The sequence below is a fragment of the Orycteropus afer genome, unplaced genomic scaffold (assembly GCF_000298275.1).
Source record: "Orycteropus afer afer isolate SDZICR_OR568_19922 unplaced genomic scaffold, OryAfe1.0 scaffold00006, whole genome shotgun sequence".
NCBI classification, from domain to species: domain Eukaryota; kingdom Metazoa; phylum Chordata; class Mammalia; order Tubulidentata; family Orycteropodidae; genus Orycteropus; species Orycteropus afer.
In genome coordinates, this window is record NW_006921593.1 from 2,782,088 (window position 1) to 2,803,391 (window position 21,304).

General features: G+C 42.1%; 1 protein-coding gene across 1 annotated transcript in view; it reads right to left on the reverse strand.

Moving 5' to 3' along the window:
• Positions 1-19,532, reverse strand: part of BAZ1B (bromodomain adjacent to zinc finger domain 1B) — a 98,868-nt gene extending 79,336 nt beyond the window's left edge. The window contains exons 1-2 of the mRNA XM_007940323.1: positions 19,426-19,532; positions 501-617 (exon numbers count right to left, since the gene is read on the reverse strand). Of these exons, the coding sequence (XP_007938514.1) occupies positions 501-617; positions 19,426-19,532 (224 nt within the window). The remainder of the gene's footprint in view (positions 1-500; positions 618-19,425) is intronic.
• Between the last annotated feature and the right edge of the window lie 1,772 nt (positions 19,533-21,304).

Sequence of the window (21,304 nt, forward strand, 5' to 3'; positions counted from 1 at the left end):
ATGACATGAGACAAAGTATATGTGAACTGCTGTATGAAAAGTGAATTTACTCTGTAAATCTTCACCCAAATCCTAATAAAAAAAAAAAAAGAAGCCTCCCATTTAGATAAATTGTGATCAAATTGTGTTGTATTTATTTTGATAACGGCTATAAAGGTTGTCCAAAATTTTATGTTACCATAAAATACATTTTATGTTTATTTTCTGCTTCCATATTACTTTTTATCAGATTCCTTTGCTTAGAACCACATTTCCAGAAGATTTACAAAGTATAAGGCAAGAACACTAAATAAGTACACCCATTACTAAACATATATTCTACACCCTGTGACTACCAAATTGTAAGGAGGCAAAGGCACTCAACACTAATTTACCCTAACGTTATATATCCCAATTTATACACCACAAATTGAAATACAAATGCTGTTTTAGAGTTAATACTCCCCCCCTTTCCTAACAATACAAAGATGGGCCGGAAAGGCAATGCTTTTATTACTTACAGTTCAGCAACTTCCTGTTCCTCTTCCCAGGCCTCTTTGTGCGTTAGCTGACTGCTTCCAGTACTCTTACACGTCCAAATACGCTCACTGTACCTTTCCAAGCGAGCTTCATATTCTCTGTTGGCAATGACTCAGGAAAACAGTATTGAAGCAATAGAGACAACTAACTCACACTCATAAAATGCTGGCTATATATTTTAAATATCTACAGTATCTTTTTCCACATAATATACAGCATAATAAAATAAAAGTGGAATCAGCGTTTTCAATTGGAAATCCACAACAGTATGATTACACTACTAACTTGTATGTTCTTTTTGCTTGTTACTAAAAGTTAATGACAAGCCCACAGAAAAAGCTTCTATTCCAAACTCCCTAGAGTTTTATCATTCCTGTTTTCTACTTGTACTAAATGATTTGTATCCTTTGTCATGTTTTACAAACAGAATAGCAGTATTTTAGCACAAATGTGATTTGCTCAGTTCACTCCAGTTTCATTTCAGGACTCAAACCATATGAAAAATTCTTAATAAAGAATAATGGCAAAATAAAGCACAAGTCACAGGAGTAATTTAAAGCATATGGAATTGTTGCACAACTCAGATGGTCAGCAAGTTCAAAAATCACATCTACAGTAGCATAAACAGCTCATGATGAGTTAATCATGACTGATTCCAAACACAGTTTGCAATAACCTGTGCATATGTTAAAAATCCATTTACTGATACCCTTCAGATTTGGAAACACCTGTTACTTCTTCAGATTTTAAAAATAAATGCAAATCAAAACCACAAGACATCACCTCACTCACACCCACTTTGCAAACCACTGTGCTTGCAAATGGGACACCTGTGATCCATTAGGTTTTCAATGCCTGACTTTAGGAAGTAAACGCCAGGCCTTTATTCCTAGTCTTACTCTGGATGCGCCAATGAAACCTGTTCCAAATCACAGCAACATACAAGCCTCCACCAGGAATTAAACACAGGTCTCCCACACAGAAAGCCAACCACTAAACCACCAGCTGTTACCTGGTTCCACAATCAACACCAATGGAAGCAGCAGTCAAGACATCAACTGACGTATTCCACTGGGCAAATCTGCTGCAAAAGATCTCTTCCAAGTGCTGAAGACCAAAGATGTTTCTTTGAAGACTAAGGTACACCTAACCCAAGCCATGGTATTTTCAATTGCCTCATATGCATGTGAGAGCTGGATGATAAAAAAGGAAGACCAAAGAAGAGTTGATGTCTCTGAGTTGTAGTGTTGGCAAAGAATACTGAAAGTACCATGGATTGCCAAAAGAATGAACAGATCTGTCCTGGAAGAAGTGCAGCCAGAATGCTCCTTAGAAGCAAGAATGGCCTGGCTTCATCCTACCTATTTTGGTCATGTTGTCAGAAGGGACCATTCCCTGGAGAAGGCTATCATGCTTGGTAAAGGGTAGGGTCAGCGAAGAAGGGGAAGGCCCTCAACAAGATAGACTGACGCAGTGGCTGCAATGATGGACTCAGATATAGTAAGGACTGTGAGGCTGGCACAGGCCCAGGCAGTATTTCATTTTGTTGTGCATGGGGTCGCTATGACTCGGAGCCAACTCGATGGCACCTAACAACAAGAAGGATCGTTATTATCAGGAAAACAGAAAATAAGTTATTAAGGATGTGGAGAAACTGGAACCCTCCTGCATTGCTTGTGGGAATGTAAAATGATACAGCTGCTGGAAAAACAGTCCGCAGTTCCTGAAAATGTTAAACAGAGAGTTACCGTTATGAGCCAGAATTTTACTCCTAAGTATATACAAAGAAGAACTGAAAACCCGCTCTGTACATAAATGTTCACTGCAGTATGATTCACCAATAGCCAAAAAATGAAAATAACTCACATGTTTAACAGATGAAATGAATAAACAAAATGGGGTATATATCCAAAAACCCAAACCCACTGCCATCAAGTTGAATCTCACTCACAGTGACCCTACAGGACAGAGAAGAACGGTCTTCAAGGCTGTAAATCATTACAGAAGCTGTCTGCCCTATCTTTCTCCCACAGAGCAGCTGGTTGAGTTCAAACTGCTGACCTTTTGGTGAGCAGCCGAATGCTTTAAACACCATACCACCAGAGCTCCTTTAACATAAAGATTCTTGATTTTCCAGGATTATGACCAGTGAGAAGACAGATGATAGATAATTTTGGTTTTTGTCTCTCTGCACTAGGCAATGGGAGGGGAGACACAGAATCAGTAAGTAGATTTAAACACTCAAAAAGCTTGATAACATCCTAAAACATTTAGCTACATTTAAAGAAATTAACTTGATATGGCAATTCCTTAAAAAGTTGGAATTAGAAATACCATTTGACCCAGTCTTTCCATTACTAGGTATATATCCTAAAGAAGTGGGAGCCAGGACAAGAACCATTTCATCACAGCACTATTTACAACAGCCAAAAGATGGAAACAACCTAGGTGTCCATCAACTGAAGATTTGATAAAAACTATGGTACATACATACAGTGGAATACTATGCAATTCTAAAGAATAAAGAATCTACAAAACACCACATAATGTGGATGAACTTGGAGGACAATATGCTGAGTGAAATAAGTCAAACACAGAAGTACAAATATTTTATTAGTCCCTTATTGTAAAAAGTCAAGGAAAGGTTTACATATGGAAGGAAATTTCTTTGTTGGTTACCAGGGGGTGGAAGGGGAAGGGAAGGAACATTGTTAGATAGGTAGAGACAAGTATTGATCTGGGTGAAGAGAAGGGCAATGCACCAAATGTGAGTGATCAACACCGCGGCACTGAGGAAGAGGAAGACATAAAGAGGTACACGGGAGGTACAGACAACCAAGATGAACCCTTTTGCACATATAGTACTGCACTGTCAGTGAAGCCAAACATGGATATATGTGTGGCTAGATGGGTGGACAGGCTGAACTATCAGATATGTCTAAGCAGGGGGGAGTGTGCCCAAGACCATGTACAGGGTTGGCAGACAATGTTTCTACAAGTGTACTGGTATGTTCTGTAAGAATTCCCAGGTATAAAGTAGCGCTGATAGGGGACAAGGTTGCAGTCACTTCCTGGCCACAGCCAGCAGCTACCTAGAGGGAGCGAGTAGTTGAACTTGTGGGCTCAGGACCATAGTCACAGAGGGACATCAAGCTCAATGAGCGTAACATACCACACAAAACATTGTTCCACCTCCTACTTTGGCGAGTAGCAACTGGAATCTTAAAAGCTTGCAAGAGGCCATCTAGATGCAATGATGGGTCTCTACTCGTCCAGAGCAAAGAAGAATGAAGAAACCCAAGATTCATGGAAACAATTAGTCCAAGAAACCGGTAAGCCATGCGATCCCCTCAGCGCATACGACTATGAGACCAGAAGAACTAGATGGTGCCCGGCTACCACTGTCAACCACTCGGAAGTGGATCCATGTAGGTGATCCAGGATAGAGTGGGAAAACAATGTGGAACAACACTCAAAATCATTGGGGGGAGGAGGGACGACCACGTTTGCTGGTCTAATAGAGCCTGACGGAACCACTGAGACTATGGCCTCTAGGTGCCCTTCAGGTCTGGAACTGAACCCACTCCTGTAGCTTTTACCCAAACAAAAGATAGGCATATGAGGTGAACATTTACAGTAGGTAGATACACTCCTCGGAAAGAACAATCACGGGTGAGCAGAAGGGCTGTGTATGCACAGGGAGACAGCTCAGAGGGCAGGAGTGCATGGAAGGGAAGGACACAGGGAAGAGGTAACTATGGGGAGGAAGTGGGAGGAGAGCTGTTACATTGTAGTAAATTGTAGTCAATATCATGAGATAGTGTATGTGAACTGCTGTATAGAAAGTGATTTTGCTCTGTAAACTTTCACCCAAATCACAATTTTAAAAAACAGAAATTCACTTAACTATGCAAAGGCATTCCAAAGCGCAGAGCCTAACAAATTATGGATAAGATTGCGAAGAATGGGAACTCCAGAACGCTTAATTGTACTTATGAGGAACCTGTACACAGAACAAGCAGCAGTCATTCAAACACAAGGGGATACTGCGTGGTTAAAAATCTGGAAAGGTGTGTGTCAGGGCTGTATCCTTTCACCATACTTAAGTCTGTATGCAAGTATTTAGGAAGGAAGAGAGAGAGAGAAAGCGGCGCAAAGTGGGTTCAGAGCCAGCAGCCGGAGGAGGGAACCAGGAGAAAAGGCAGCACAGCAGGTTTAGAAAGGCTGAGGGGGGACCAGGAAGTGAGCACAGCAGTTTTGGAACAGCTAAAGGAGACGAACTTGTCTGCCAGTTTGTCATACTATGGTGGCTTGCTTGTTGCTGTGAGGCTGCAGGCTATGCCACTGGTATTTTAAATGCCAGCAGGGTTACCCACGGTGGACAGGTTTCAGCAGCACTTTCTGGCTAAGACAGACTCAGAAGAAGAAAGAGGCCATCCATTTCTCAAAGAATTGGCCAGTGAAAACCTTATGAACAGCAGTGAAACCCTGTCTGATATATTACTGGAAAATTTATGAACAGCCCTGAAACGTTATCTGGTATAGTGTTGGAAGATGAGCCGGTCAGGTTGGAAGGCACTCAAAATATGACCAGGGAAAAGCTGCCTCCTCAAGGAAGAGCCAACCTTCATGATGTGCACAGAGTAAAGCTTTCAGGACCTCCATTTGCTGATGCAGAACAACGCAAGATGAGAAGAAACAGCTGCAAACATCCAATGATAATTGAACATGGACGTAACAAAGTATGAATCTAAGAAAATTAGAAGTTGTCAAAAATGAAAAGTAACACATAAACATTGAGATCCTATGCATTAGTGAGTTGAAATGGACTGGTTATGGACATTAAACCCAACAACCATGATCTACTATGCCTGGAATGACAAATTGAAGAGGAATTACGTGGCATTCATCATCACTAATAAGAATCAAGATCTATGCTGAAGTACAATGCTGTCAGGAATAGGGTAATATACATATGACTACAAGGAAGACTAGTTAATATCACTATTATTCAAATTTATCCACTAACCACAAAAGCCAAGATGAGGAAATTAAAGATTTTTACCAACTTCTGCAGTATGAAATTGACCAAACATGCAATCAAGATGTGTTATCACTGGTGACCGGAATGAAAAAGTTGGAAGCAGAGAAGAATCACTGGTGGTTGGAAGATATGGCCTCGGTGATAGAAATACCACTGGAGAACACGTGATACAATTTTGCAAGACCAACTACTTATTCATTGCAAATACCTTTTTTCAACAATACAAACAGTGACTATACATGTGGACTTCATCAGATGGAGTACACAGGAATCAGACTGACTATATCTGCAGCAAGAGGTGATGGAGCAGCTCAGTATCTTCAGCCAAAACAAGACCAGAAGCTGCTTGTGGAACAGACTCATCCACTGCTTATATGCAAGTTCAAGTTAAAGTTGAAGACAATTTAAAAAAGTCCACAAGAGCCAAAACATTACTTTGATTATATCCCTCCTGGATTTAGAGACCATCTAAAGAATAGACTTGATACATTGAACACCAATGACTGAAAACCAGAGGAATCATGGGATATCATCAAGAACATCATCCATGAAGAAAGCAAAAGGCCAGTAAGAAGAAAGGGAGAAAAGACCAAAATGGATGTCAGAAAAGACTCTGAAACTTGCCCCTGAATGTAAAATAGCTAAACCAAATGGAAGAAATGACAAGATACAAGAACTGAACAGAAGATTTCAAAAAGCAGCTCAAGAAAAACAAAGTCAATTATTATAATGAAATGTGCGAGGACCTGGAGTTAGAAAAACAACAAGGAAGAACACCCTCGGCATTTCTCGAGAACGAACTGAAGAAAAAATGTAAGCCTCAAGTTGTAATACTGAAAGATTCTATAGGCAATACAGGAGCTCTGGTAGTGTAGTGCCTAAGGCATCTGACTGCTAACCAGAAGGCTGGCGGTTCAAACCACCAACCACTCCGCGGAGGGAAGATTGAGCGATCTACTTCCGTAGTGATACCGCCTCAGAAACCCGACAGGTAGCTATGAGTCAGATATGACTTGGCGACTTGACGGCACTGAGTTTATTTGTTCGTTTTTTTGTATGGGCAATATACTGAATGACGCAGGAAACATCAAAAGAAGATGGAAGAAATATACAGAGTCATTGTACCAAAAAGAATTGGTTGATGTTCATCCATTTCAGGAGGGGGCATATGATCAAGAACCAACGGTACTGAGGGAAGAAGTCGAAGTGGCACTGCAGGAATTGGCAAACAACAAGGTTCCAGGAATTGATGGACTAACCATTGAGATGTTTCAACAAACTGACATGCTGGAAGCACTCACTTGGCTATGCCAAGAGATTTGGAAGACAGTTACCTGCCCAACTGACTGAAAGAGAGATCCATATTTGTACCCATTCCAAAGAAAGGTGATCCCACAGAATGTGTAAATTATTCAACAACATTAATATCACACGCAACTAAAATCTTACTAAAGATAATTCAAAAAAAGTTGTAACAGTATATTGACAGAGAACTTCCAGAAATGCAAGCTGGAGTCACACGAGGACATGGAATGAGGGATACCATTGTCAATGTCAGATGTATCTTAGCAGAAAGCAAAGAATACCAGAAAGATGTCCACTTGTGTTTTATTGACGATGCAAAAGCATTCGACTGTATGGATCATAACAAATTATTGGTAACGTTGAGAAGAATGAGAATTCCGGAACACTTAACTGTATTCATGAGAAACCTGTACACAGACCAGGAAGCTGTCACTCAAACAGAATACAAGGATACTGCATGGTTTAAAATCAGGAAGGGAGTGCATCAGGGCTGTATCCTTTCACCATACTTATTCAATCTGTGTGCTGAGCAAATAATCCAAGAAGCTGGACAGAAGAATGTGGCATCAGGACTGGAGAAAGACTCATTAACAACCTGTGATAAGCAGATGATACCCACCAGCCACTCCTCTGAAAGAAGGCTGGGGAATCTATTTCCGTAGTGATACTGCTTCGGATACCTAAGGAGGAGTCACTGTGATAGCATATAACAACAACAACAACGTAACTTTGCTTGCTGAAAGTGAGGATGACCTGAAGCACTTACTGATGAAGATTAAAGACTACAGTCTGCAATATGGATTTCACTTCAATATAAAGAAAACAAAAATCCTCACTACTGAGCCAAAAAGTATCACTATAATAAATGGAGAAAGCACTGAAGCTGTCAAGGAGTTCATATTTGGTTTTATAATCAATACCAGTGAAAGCAGGAGTCAAGACATCAGATGACATATTGCACTGGGCAAATTTGCTGCAAAAGACCTCTTCCAAGTGCTGAAGGGCAAAGATGTCTCCATGAAGATAAGGTGATAAGGTGCCCTAACCCAAGCCAAGGTAGTCTCAATGGCCTCATATGCAAATGAGAGCTAGACAATGAATAAGAAAGACTGAAGAGCGGATGCTTTTGAACTGTGGTACTGGCAAAGATGCTGAAGATACTATGGACTGCTAAAAGAACTAACAAATCTGTCCTGGAGGAAGTGCAGCCGAAATGTTCCTCTGGAAGCATGAATGGCCACGCTTCGTCTCACCTACTCTGGTCATGTCGTCAAGAGACCATTCTCTGGAGAAGGGTATCATGCTTGATAAAGTGGAGGGTCAACGAAAAAGAAAAGGGCCCTCAACAAGATGGAATGACACAGTGGCTGCAACGATGGACTCAGGTACCACAGGGATCATGGGGCTGGCACAGGACCAGCCAGTGTTTCGTTCTGTTGTGCAATGAATCGCTATGAGTTGGAGACAGCTTGTTGGCACCTAACAACAACAGTCTGTATGCTGAGCAAATAATCTGAGAAGCTGGACTATACGAAGAAGAACGCAGCAGTAGGACTGGAGGAAGACAGTAACAACCTGTGATCGCAGATCACATAACCTTGCTTGATGAAAGGGAAGACTTGAAGCACTTACTGATGAAGATCAAAGGCTACAGCCTTCACTATGGATTACGTACCTCAAAATAAATAAAACAAAAATCCTCCAACTGGACAAATAAGCAACATCACAATAAATGGAGAAAAGACTGACACTGTCAGTGATTTCATTTTACTTGGATCCACAATCAACACCCATGAGGCAGCAGTCAAGAAATCAACCCACATACTACATTGGGCAAATCTGTTGTAAGACTTCTTTTAAATGTTAAAGAGCAAAAGCATCACTTTAAAGACTAGGGTGTGCCTGACCCAAGCCAGGGTATTTTTAGTCACCTCATATGCAAGTGAAAGCTGGACAATGAATAATGAAGACTGCAGAAGAACTCAAGTACTTGAATTGTGGTACTGGCAAAGAATATTGAATGTACCAAGGACTGCTAGATGAATGAATAAATCTGTCTTGGAAATGCCAAGCGCAGCTAGAATGCTTCTTAGAAGAGAGAATGTCCAGACTTCGTCTCTTGTACTTTGGTCATACTGTCAGGAGGGAGAAGAGTATCACACTTGGTGGAGCATCAGTGAAAAAGGGAAAGACCCTCAAGGAGATGGACTGACACAGTGGCTACAACAATGAGCTCACGCTTAGCAAAGATTATGAGGATGGCACAAGACCCGGCAGTATTTAGTTCTGTCATACACCAGGTCACTGTGAGTCTAAACTGACTCAATGGCACCTAGCAACAAGAAATTCACTGGGTCCCTGAATCATGCAAAGGGTTAAGGCACTCAGCTGCTAACCAAAAAGTGGAGGTTCTGTGCACTCAGAGGCACCTAGGAAGAAAGGTCTGGCCATCTACTTCCAAAAACTCTACCAGACCACCATACAGAGAGCAGTTCTACACAGAGCTGCTGGAGTCAGGATCCATTTAACAGCCACTGCTTTTTATCTTTTTTTAAAGAAATTCACTGCAATCAAGAGCATGTAAATTTATAGTAAAACAAGTAAGTCCTAAAGAGATAACATCGTTTTTCTTACTGTTATTTTAAAAAAAGAATAACGTGTCCAGGTCCTTCTCCTCAGTTCTAGGTAGCCAATAGAGTGGTATCACCCAGACACCTCATTGGTTCCTCAAATCTACTTTGTTAAACTTAACCACTATTATCCCTCTCTCTCCTCCCAAACCTGCTCCTTACAGGTCCCAATCTCACTGAATGGCCCTAATGTCCAACTTAGAAATCAGAGAATCACTCTCAGCTCTACATCCCCAACTGCAACCATCTATTTCTCAATTCAGCTTTTCCTCCATAACACAGCCATTATCTCATCCTCATTTCGCACCCAGTCGTGACATTTTAAAGCATTTTAATTGGTCTCAATTGTAATCCTCTTCTTCTCTCATCCTCTGTGCTTCTCACTCTACACCTTTTTTCCTCAAATCTTGCTCATTCATTTTTTAAACCCAAAATTCCTTCTGATAACTTAAAAATCTCATTTGCCCTCAAGTCTCCTGAGATGTGAATGTTGCCCCAAAGAAGCAATCCTGGAGCCCTCCCAGAACTGAGTATCTCTACATCAATCAAAATTGTGCGAAGCTTCATTTTCTAAGGCATTATATTAAAAAGAAAGAAAAAGGAAAGTTTTCCCAACAAGATATATTTCAATACCAAATGTGTATTGACTGAATATGGGTTTTCAAACAGTAAGACTCTTCAAAGTGTTTTCCACACTTACGACTGTTTTTCCCACTCTCACGTTGCAGTGTAGTAAATTACTTTGTGTGGCTTTTCTACCCATAAGTCTTTGTAAACTCCAAGGTGGGATTTGCTATGAGCAACTGAGGAGCTCCTGATTGCTGAAGGTGTCCACCTGGAGTATTTCTGTTGGGAGTGGCACAAAACAATGTTCTGGGAGGTGCCCACTCTCTCTCAGGTGCTTAGAGTTCTGATGCTGTGATTGACTAGTTTGACCACCCTGCTGGCTCAAAAGGAGGCCTCCTGGAGGCAGAACTCTCTCTGACTGCCGGTTGAGGAAGACCTGCTGCTGAAAGAGACAGGGGCTCCTTAAACACGCGCAGCTGGGAAAGAGACGCAAGAGACACGCATTGCTGAGTGAAACACCGAGGAACCAGCACTGCTGGGAAAGAGACTGTGAGAGACTGCTGGCTGAGGGACGGTGGGCTGGGAGAGAGACTGAGCATTCTTCCTGAACTTGAATTGTAGCCTGTGGTGCTTCCCTAATAAACCCCATAATCTGTGAGTTGTGTGTGGCCACTGCAGCGAATTATCGAACCCAGGAGAGAGGTGGTGGGTGCTTTGGGAGGAACAGTTGGTGAAAGGGCTGGAGAGAGGCAACATGTCTGGCCTTGCAGTAAGAGGCCTTGGGTTACTGCTGGTAATCCTGCCTTTCCCTTGTAGGGTTAGAGAGGTTGGAAGATGTGGCCTCCTTGCCGTTTTTGCACACGTGAAAATCACTACTACCTCACAGTATTCACCTTCCACTGACCTCATTCAATTCCATTAACTTCAATTACTACTACCTGTATGCTTATAACTTCTACCACCCACTCTCTGAACTCGAGATTATGTTGTAGTGGTGGTTGTTATGTACCATCAAGTCAGCCCCAACTCATAGCGACCCCTCCTTGGGTTTCCAAGGCAGTAACACTACTGAAGTAGATTGCCCAACCTTCCTTCCTAGAAGTGGCTCGTGGGTTTGAACCACCAGCCTTCTGGTTAGCAGTCAAGTGCCTTAGGCACTACACTACCAGAGCTCCTCCAGAGATATAGAGAGAGAGATTTCAAACAGTAGTCCGGGCAGCTCCATTTGGATATTCACTACTACTACCACTACTAGTAGTCACTGCCGTGGAGTCTGAGCCACCTCACAGCAACCCGACCCCTCCTTGGGTTTCCAAGGCAGTATCACTACAGAAGTAGACTGCCCAACCTTCCTTCCGAGGAGTGGCTGGTGGGTTTGAACCGCCAGCCCTTTGGTAGCAGTCAAATGCCTTAGGCACTACACCACCAGACAACAACTCAATTGAAATCTTCACTTTCCCACCCTCTACTCTCAGTCAAGGGAGCTCTGGTAGCATAGTGGCTAAGACACTTGCCTGCTAACCAGACGGCTGGCGGTTCAAACCCACCAGCCACTCCCCGGAAGGAAGGTTGGGCAATCCTACTTCCGTAGTGACACTGCCTCGGAAACCCAAGGAGGGGTCACTATGAGTCGGGGCCGACTCGACACATAACAACAACAACAACAACTCTCAGTCAAACAAAACAAAGAGAAGCAAGCTTCCTCCTCTTCCAAGGTTCTGGATTTCAGAGAATAACACTACTATCAGAGTGAAAAACAAAAGGCTTTTTCCCCCTTCACCAAATCTACTTCAAATTATCTCTGAATTCTATCTACTGTATTTCACTCCACCTCAAGGACTAGGAGTACAGTCCCTTTACTCAGGCCACCATTATCTATTGCCTACGTTATTTCAATCATTGTCTCACTAGTCTAGTTGCTTCCAGTCATTCGGCTGGAGAGCCATTCTGAATATTGTCTATTGCTAACAAACAATATTCTTCTCTTTGTTCAAATTTTTCCACTAAATTTAAAGCACAGTTGAAAATCCTCAGCCTACCTCATAAGGACCTGTACAACATGGCCCTTTTCTAGAACTTTCACCACTAAGCAACCCCATCCCCATTCTGACTTCTCTCTTGCCATAAGAAACGTCTCCCTTTTTTTAAACCAAGAAACTTCAACCTCATCACAAACTCTTACACTCATCACATTGTCTCTGCCAAGACACAGACCTCTTCTTCATCTAACTAAAGTCTAATCATCCTTTAGAGTTCAATTTAAAAATAACTTTCCCCAGGAAACATTTCCTGAACCTTCAAATATCTATTCACCCTCTTTCACAAACAGGATTCTACATCTCCCCCCACTATAATGTGGCTTGTGAAAGAAACATGCATCTTCACCTTACTGATGATGGCTTGGTCATTAGATTTTCTCTGACCAAAAGATGTAAGCATATGTGACACATGCCACATCCAAGCAGAGGCTGGTCATTATGGAAGAGAAAGTGGGCGAGCAATGACATTCCAAACTGCAAAGCTGTGATGCCTTTGTTAAGCAGCTCCATTCCTGTGGAGCAGTTTATGCAGACCTTAGAGAAGCATGGCTTCAGCGATAGGAAGGTGGAAGACACAGCCAAGGGCCGTACTGTCCTCCTCCAGGAAGCAGAGACACTGATGCAGACCGAGGAAGATTCAGCTCCTATCATTTGTGACAATGACGCGACTATAGGACCTCATCCTCAAGTTCTTACATAAGTTCTAAATGGAGCATCTAAGCCAATTCCACTTCCCTGAAATCCCCCAGTCTGTCACAATGGCTGCCAGTGCATGTAAATGGAGGATGGGGTCAAAGAGCTGTCAGATGTCTCTGTGATGTCTCCGCTTAATGAAGAAGTGGCTCTTGAGTGAAATAATCTGGAGCTACGATTAGCATCTCCTGGCCTGGATTCCTAGCACTGCTTCAGGCAAGAACTTTCCCTTCAACTTTAGACTCATTTTCTTCCCATGTCTGGTCTCTGGAGTAGCCAAGGTGGCCAGGCAACAAGCTGAGAAGCAGCAGAAATAGGACAAATGCAGCTTTCTGCAAGTCTAACAGTAGAAGGGAAGGGAAGAGGACTGACTGGTTGCTTCATGTGGTGTGTGTGCGCTTGTCATCATTTCTCATACCTCCATTGGGGAACTAGTCTTTGATTTTGTTTACTTGCCTACAGTGCTGTACCTAAAAAGATGATCTCAAAAAACTAGGAAAATGAACCGATCTATCTGTATTTTATATTTTGAGACCATTCTGTTAATAAAACTTATTTTTACAGAATTATGTTAGGGTTAAAAAAAAAAAAGTCCTTACAATTTCTTCCAGCTTTTTCTCTACCACTAAAAAGTAATAAGACCTGTCACAGACAGGGACTACAGACAGGGACTGCTCCTTTAGTCTGAATCTTAGGAAAAGATACATGGAGCAGCACCACAGATCCAACATGTATGTAATGTGAGCAAAACATAAACCACACTGGTTACAAGGCACTGAGATTTTTGGGACTGTCTGCTATCCCTCCTTCAACAGACTTTAATGCCTGTGAAGGCAAGGACCATCTTATTTTATTTCACACTCTCACTCCAGGGACTAACACAATCCCTGACATACAGTAGGACTCAATAAATACTTGTCTTAAAAAACCAACTTTTTCTCCAAGATATATAAAGCAATCCCTCAATACTCTATATATTCCACTATCATTGTAATACATTATTATTACATATATCATTAGGAAATAAATCATCTCCTAAGCATTAAGAAGGATGACATAATAGATACTCAAAATACTTATGGAAAGAACAAGTTGTTAAATGGTAAAGACCACATCTCTAGAAAGAGAAATACAAATGGTTTTCTAACCACGACTACTTTCACGTCTTTTTATAATGAACTAAGAATAAGATCAAATCACATTAAACTTTTTGTAGGCAGTGAAACAAGATCACAAGAAAGTTACCAAGAGAAAAGGAAGTAATTTCTAAAGCAGGAGATTCAGAGGAAAAAATCCAAGCTACAATTTCAGGATAAAAGCTGCAGTATCAGTTACAATCCAAAAGAATCTAAAATTCTTTGAAAACTATTTCCTGAAGATGACAGATGCAAAATGCCAACGTATTTTGCAAAACAGCCATCAAAATCAATAAGGAGATTAGAAAAAGAAAGGTATCAGTTTGCCATTTTCAAAATGATAATGGAACTGATATACCACATGCTATTCTCAAAGAAGCTAAGATAAATACACATAAGGTCAATTTAAAGCATGGAAGAAAAGAAAGTATTTCACAATCAGAACCAACCAAAAATACTAGAATTCAGTCTGCGAAGTCCAACTAGGAATAAAGGTGACTCACATCTGTTAGAAAAGACCACGATCTGCCACGTCTAGTAAATTATAAACTCTGAGATGAGAGTCTTCATCTCATTCATCTTTGTGTCCAGCACTCAGCATGATACTTGATAGTAAATGTTCAATGAATGGACGAACACATATTTCTTCACCACAAACTGGACTAGAAGAACAAAGGGGCCACTCTGCTAATAAAAAGGTAGTGATTTTAGAAAGATAATTTTCAAAACACATTACTTCCAAAACTCTGAAAAAGAAATAGGCTCAAGAAGAAATTTATATAAATTTGCAAATGACATAATCGTAACAAAGTCAATCAATTCAGATGTTCTAGAGATACCTATTTTAAAACTACCTGAAATGTGACTATTTCAAATTGAGACATCCTGCAAGTATAAAATATGCAGTGGATTTCAAAGACAGTACAAAAAACGGAATGTACATTATCTCAATGATTTGTGTATTACATGTTGAAATGGTATTTCAAATATACTGAGTTTTAAAATATAATTAATTTCATCTGTTTTTCCTTTTTTTAAGGTGGCTACTACAAAAATGTGAATTATATGCAGCTCACATTCTATTTCTGCTGGACAGCCCTATGAACCTAAGGTTTACATCTTAGAATAAATGATACTAACTCAATAATTTTAATAGTCTAGTCCTCTAAACTAGATTAATACCAAAAATCTGAAACTGGAATTCCTACAACAATCCCTGACAACAACCCTAACTCTCTTCTAATAATTACTTTGACTATGTTAGTTAAAAGAAAGACAGAAAAAGAAAACGAAAATGGAAAGGGGGGAAAAAAGCCCACAAGAAGGCTACTGAGTCTGCTGCCCCTGACTTCAGATTTGGGTCACCAAAGTTAGTCACTCAATCCCCAGTAACCACTCAGAGCAAACGCCAACTGAGGTTTTTATATGCCAGCAACTACAGTACATATAATTGCAGACAAAATGTCAAAGCAATTCTCCAAAGGTTGTATAAGCTATAAATGATAAGATATTTTCCAAATCTTAATCTCATACACATCTACTTCCTCCATGAGTTCAAGTGTTACCTCCTGACCACAATTGGTCATTTCTTTGTTCTCTTTAGCCTTGTACAAATTGTTTCTTTTAATAAAGTACATGATAGACTGAAAGAAAGTGGTCCAGAAAAATATGGAAGTTAAAAAAGCCTAAGTGTAACCCAAGAGTTCTAAGTGAGAAAATGACAAATATAACCAACTCAAGTTTTGTTTTTAATCCTTTTTCTCTTTGGATCAGTTTGTCGTTAAGTTACAAACAACTTTAATGTGGCATAACTTGACACTTTAAAGAAATTAAATTATAAAAATTCAATATTCCAGCTGTCAAATAAAATTTGGTCCTACAACATAACCTGTAACTCCAGCCATCACTGCCCAACCCTTGAAGCATGCTCTAATCATTCTTGTCTGTAACAACCACAGATTAACTATATATTTTAAGAGCATGTCATCACAGAACTACCTGGAAGTTCCATTATGCTACAAAGGTTATAAACTAGGTTGTTTCTAAGCTTTAGAAACTAGGACAGTTGGAAGTAACAAAAATATACATGTACAGCAGCCTGCTTTTAGCTTCAGTTCTTAGTTAAAATCTATCTCGACTTAAATACAGTTCACTGTATCATTACCAGAGTGTCAAATAATCACATCATTTATTTTGGCAAGTTTTCCCAGCTGAAATCTAGTGTCTTTCTGTGGTACTACCCTGGAAGCTTTAGATATCCAAGACTACAGTACAATATAATCATCAGTATATAACGTCAGTCATTAAAAGTCTGCATGATTCACAACCACCACTGAAAATTTAAAGTATACAATATAATACCTCCAAGAACATAACTCCTGAAGGAATCCCCAAATCTACTGCCTAGAAACAACTTCTAAGCCTTGAACCAAAATTATCACATGAAGTCATCTCTCATTTAATAAGGAATGCTGTCTCCCTGAGCATTGCACTCTTTTAAAAGAATTAGCTATACCTACTGCCATCCAGTTGATTCCAACTCACAGAAACCTTATGAGACAGAGTAGAACTGCTCCATAGGGTTCCCAAGGCTATAAATCTTTTACAGAAGCAGATTACCTCATCCTTCTCTTGCAGAGCGGCTGGTGGGTTTGAACTGATGACCCTTCAGTTATCAGCCAAGCTCTTAACCACTGCACCACCATGGCTCCTTTTAATCTCCGAAAGATTAACTCCGGTTCTGCAGGAGAAAGATGAGGCAGTCCACTTTGGTAAAGATTTACAGCCTTGGAAACCCTAAGCTCTACTCTGTTCTACAGGGTCACTATGAGTCAGAAATTGACTCAACAGCAGTGGGCTTATAGGAGAGTAAATGGACAGCAGTAACTCCAAAATACAGAATTTTGAGGGGGAGAGTGTTTAAATGAAACAATTATGGGCAGAGTTAAGGAGAACGAAACACAATGTGAAGAATATAATCATTATCAATGAACCCTACTTGTACAACTGTTGTATGCTTTGTTTTGTGTTTCATCTAAATATAATGGAAAACACACCAACCCACAGCTCTAAATCAATAAAGTATCACCCAGATTTACGACAAAGTATGTATGCAGTCATAAAAGTGAGGTGTTAGGAAAAAACTAAAATATCAAATCCTATTTAAAACATAATTGTAAATATAAACTGAGAACTGGAAATCATACTTCAAATACAGTGTTACCCAACCACATACTTATTCTATGAAACCACTAACAATCTAATAAAAAAATATGCCAACCTACCAACCATACAGTACAACTGTTTAAAAAACCATGCTCAAAGTGCTTCCAGTTATAACAATTCCCAAAGGAGCAATTTCCCCCAATATATAATACAATTTAAGAACTCTTGCTAAAACGGTTCTAAATACTGGTATAAGGGGCTCACTTCAGCAGCACACATACTAAATACTGGTTGTGGGAAAAAAAATGTATTTATTAAATGAAAAACAAAAACAAACTCACTGACATCGAGTCAATTCCAACTCATAACCACCTCCTTTGGGTTTCTGAAGCAGTAAATCTTTATGGAAGTAAACTGCCCAGTCTTTCTTCTGCGGAGTGGCTGGTGGGTTTGAACCACCAACCTTCTGGTTAGCAATCAGATGCCTTAGGCTCTACGCCACCAGAAAGTTTTGGATTTCAGTTTTTAACTATCAACAGAAATTTCTCATATATATATATATATATATATTTGTATTTCTAGAACTTTGCTAAATTACTTGAAAATGCCTGTCTTGCTATAGGGCTTAGTATCTATCACAGATTTAGAACTTGTCTCTTTTCTATTAAATGTTTCTCAGACTCCACTAGAACCAGACCTGAAAAATCAGCAAGTTAATATTAGTGTATGACTTACCATCAAATACCCAGAAGATTAATGAGACATTTGAAAAGGATGTGTCAAAGGGAATTTTTACTCCACTGATGTTTTGGAATGTCATGAAAAGGAAGAGGGTATCTCTAAAATAATACTGTATTTTAGTAGAGTTAGAGAACTTTTCCAAAACTCCTAAATGGACAAGTAGTAGTACCAGATTACCTCTGCCTCCTTTAAATGCAATTTATCATATAATACAAACTGACTCCTGCAGGAATTAACACTGAAATTAAAAGGGAAACAACAGCATCCTGAGTCCTCTTGATTTACTTACCAGGGTGAGGTAGAATACACTGTATTCCTGATTGTCATTATTTACAGAGTGAGTGACCTTCAACAAGTCAATCGCAACACCCTGGGCCCACTTGGCGAACAGGCAGGAGGACCCAACCATCTCCAAGATCCATTTCGGCTCCTAGATACTACAGTTATATTTCAGCAGCGGTATTTCAAGAGCGTTTCCACGCCATGGAGACTCATTTCCCAAGCCCCTTTGTGTGTCAACACCCAACAACCATAAGTAGCACTCCAACAAATGAGACATAAAACGTCACATTAGATGGAGGATCAAAGGAAGATGAAACCGGTCACATGGACGCCACTTCCTACACAGACACAAGCTAGCAGAAACTACTCAGAAACCCAGTCCTTCCGAAGGAAAAGGGCTGACAGCACTAATACACTAGCCTTCCGTCTTGAAGCGTTCAGTACCCAAAAGAAAGCGATAGTCAGCAGTCTCTTTTTTTCTTTTTACATTTAAGTTTCAACAGCGATTATCAATCATCCACTAAAAAGGCAGACAGAAGTCGAACTTTGAGTTTAAAGCATTATGCTGGTTCAAAAAACCTTAAGCAATGATTAGGAAATGAGAAGCTTTCCCTTTAAAACATCAATCTCACGTTCCTAAAATACAACCATAAACACTTGGGAGCATGCTTCACTGTTATATTTTAATGAAAGATGACGACTATTTCAACCTGTGTGCGCCCAAGAAAAGCAGACATCTACCTGCATCTCTCAGTGCGTCCCTCCAATGCAACTTTTCCTCCCTTTCCTGTTAATTCCAGAAACGCATCCTTGATTTCGGGCCTCACAGTCCTGTCAGTCCATCGCCGGCCTCAAGTCCACTTGGGAGGAGAAAAGAACTAAAATACCCCCCGAGATCGACGCAACACGCAGTTCAGACTCTTACACGCCGGGTCCACGAGGCCGCGCGGCTACAATCTCAAAACTTAAGTTCTAAGGGATGATTTTTTTTTAATTTCCATAAAAAGGAAAAGAAGCCCCCGTTCCTGGCCTTTACACACGATATAAAGCCTACTCCAGAGCTGACCACCCATCAGCAAGGCCCGGGGACAAAGTGCCCACCGAGTGGTGGCCAAAGGAAAGGACGCAGAGCGCGCGGCTCCCCTGGGACCCGCCCGACCCCCGCGCCCCCCGACCCATCTGAATGGCGGGCGCGGGATGCAGGCCGCGAGACCAGGCGTGCTGACAGCTGCCACAGGCGCCAGGCGCCGCGGACCCCCGAACCTGCCCGCGGGCCTCCTAGCTGGCCAGACTAAAAAGGATACTCCCGGGTGCGGAAGGTCTCCTGAGTGTGCGGAATGGTGAAAAGCGGCTCCTCTCCGGGAAGCGGCTTCACCAGTGGGAATGGCTTGCGGCCCAGGAGCGGCGCCATCGCGGCGACGGTGGCAGCGGTCTTTCTCCGCGGCGCCCTGGTCCGCGGCGGCGGCAACGGCGGCGGCCCCTCCACGAACCCGCAGAGCTACACTACGCCCCGCGGCCCCCGGCTAGCGCCTCGCTCCCGGGGGTGGGTGGGTGGGGGAGGGGAGGGGTGAGAGGGCGGCGCGAACTCCGGCTCTCTCACTGCTGGCGCGGCCGCGCGACACCCATGGAGCCGAACGCAAAGGCACAGAACTCCCACGCACACCTCGGCGCCCTCCGACAGCCGACGGCCAACCTTCGCTACAGGTCCCCGAGTCCGGCAGTCACGACTCCTCCTCAGCGGCACCGGAGGAAATTATTGAAAAATGGCGGGAGATTGCCCTCCTCCCCCCCGCCCGGCCAACGCACACACTAACTTGCTCCCCTGTGGCGCCGGTGGCGAATGCTCCAATAGGTGGAAAGCTGGTCAGCGCTCACAGTTTATTGGCTCAGAGCAGCTGCCGCTCTGGGTTGGGGACCCACCCTCTCCCCCTGCTGCGTAGTTGCGTTGCAGCGCACTAGAAGGCCGTACGAAGAGGTGAAAGGTCACGTTATGTAAGCGCCGGTGATAGGCGCGCGGGCCTCCAGTGGTGAAGTTGAAAGTGGGGTACGATGGGAGACCGAAAGACCGAGAACTCAAGAGGTCGGGCCAGAGAAGTCCTCTCCCATATACAGACACTGCGCCATCTGTCACCGACGGCGACACCGACATCCGGGCACCACTGTCCGTGTGGTGCGCCTGAGGGGGGAGGGGGAGCGCGCGGCCAGGGGCTTTGTCTTTCCTCTCCTGCTCCGCCCCCTTCTTAAAGGCGCCGCGCTGGGCCACGCCCGGGGTACGCAGCGTTGGTAGGAGGGGTTTGCGGGAAGTAACCCCAAGACCTTTCCCAAGCAAAGATTCAAATGATGGACAACTTAAGCCCTAATCTTGCTCACACCGAAATTAACTTCTGGATGAGAGTGTGATTGGGATCTGGATTAGTACTAGTTTCTAAGGATTCTGAGGGGCTTGTTGGAAAGGATAGTGGATAATGTAGAACCTTCCTTGGAAAAAGATGTTAAAGGACTTAACTATTAAATACATCCATTCATTCAAACAGTATTCTTTAGAACCTACAAAGTTCCAGGCTCTGAGCTGGATGGTGTAGGGGGAAAAAAGACATAGAGACTGCCCTAAAATAAATGACAAATAGCCACAAATAGTCATAGTTTTAAGTGATGAGGAGTTGTACAAAATGCAGAGTAAGAACACAGCAATAACTGTGCCTGTGAGCCAAGTAGAAGGCTGCAGGACCCAAAGGGTTAAACGAAAGCCCAAATTGCAAGGCTAAAATCAAGCCTAGCTGGTAACTTACACCATGGAACAACCCTCCCCTAGCTCCATCCTTTTCTGTTCTGAAAAATGTTTCTTTTCACAGGTGGCTTTTGCAGAATGTTTCTTTTTGCAGGTTGTTTTTGCAGAATGTTTTCTTGGCAGGCAAGCCTGAAACGCCTACCAGGAATCGAAGGGGCACTCCTAAAACTTCATAACACTGTCCCAATCCCCACCTATTCTATGAATAAAGATGAAATCCCCACTTTCTGCCCCAAACCCTTTGTTTGGAGAGACATTGGAGGCTGAAAGCCCCAGTTTATCTCTCCCTGGCAAGCCTTCCCCACTCCCTTGTCCTTTCTCTTTAGTAAACTTGGGGTCCTCTGGACACTCGGCCTGTCCCTGCTCAATTGTTTGTCAGCAGAAGACAAGGACCC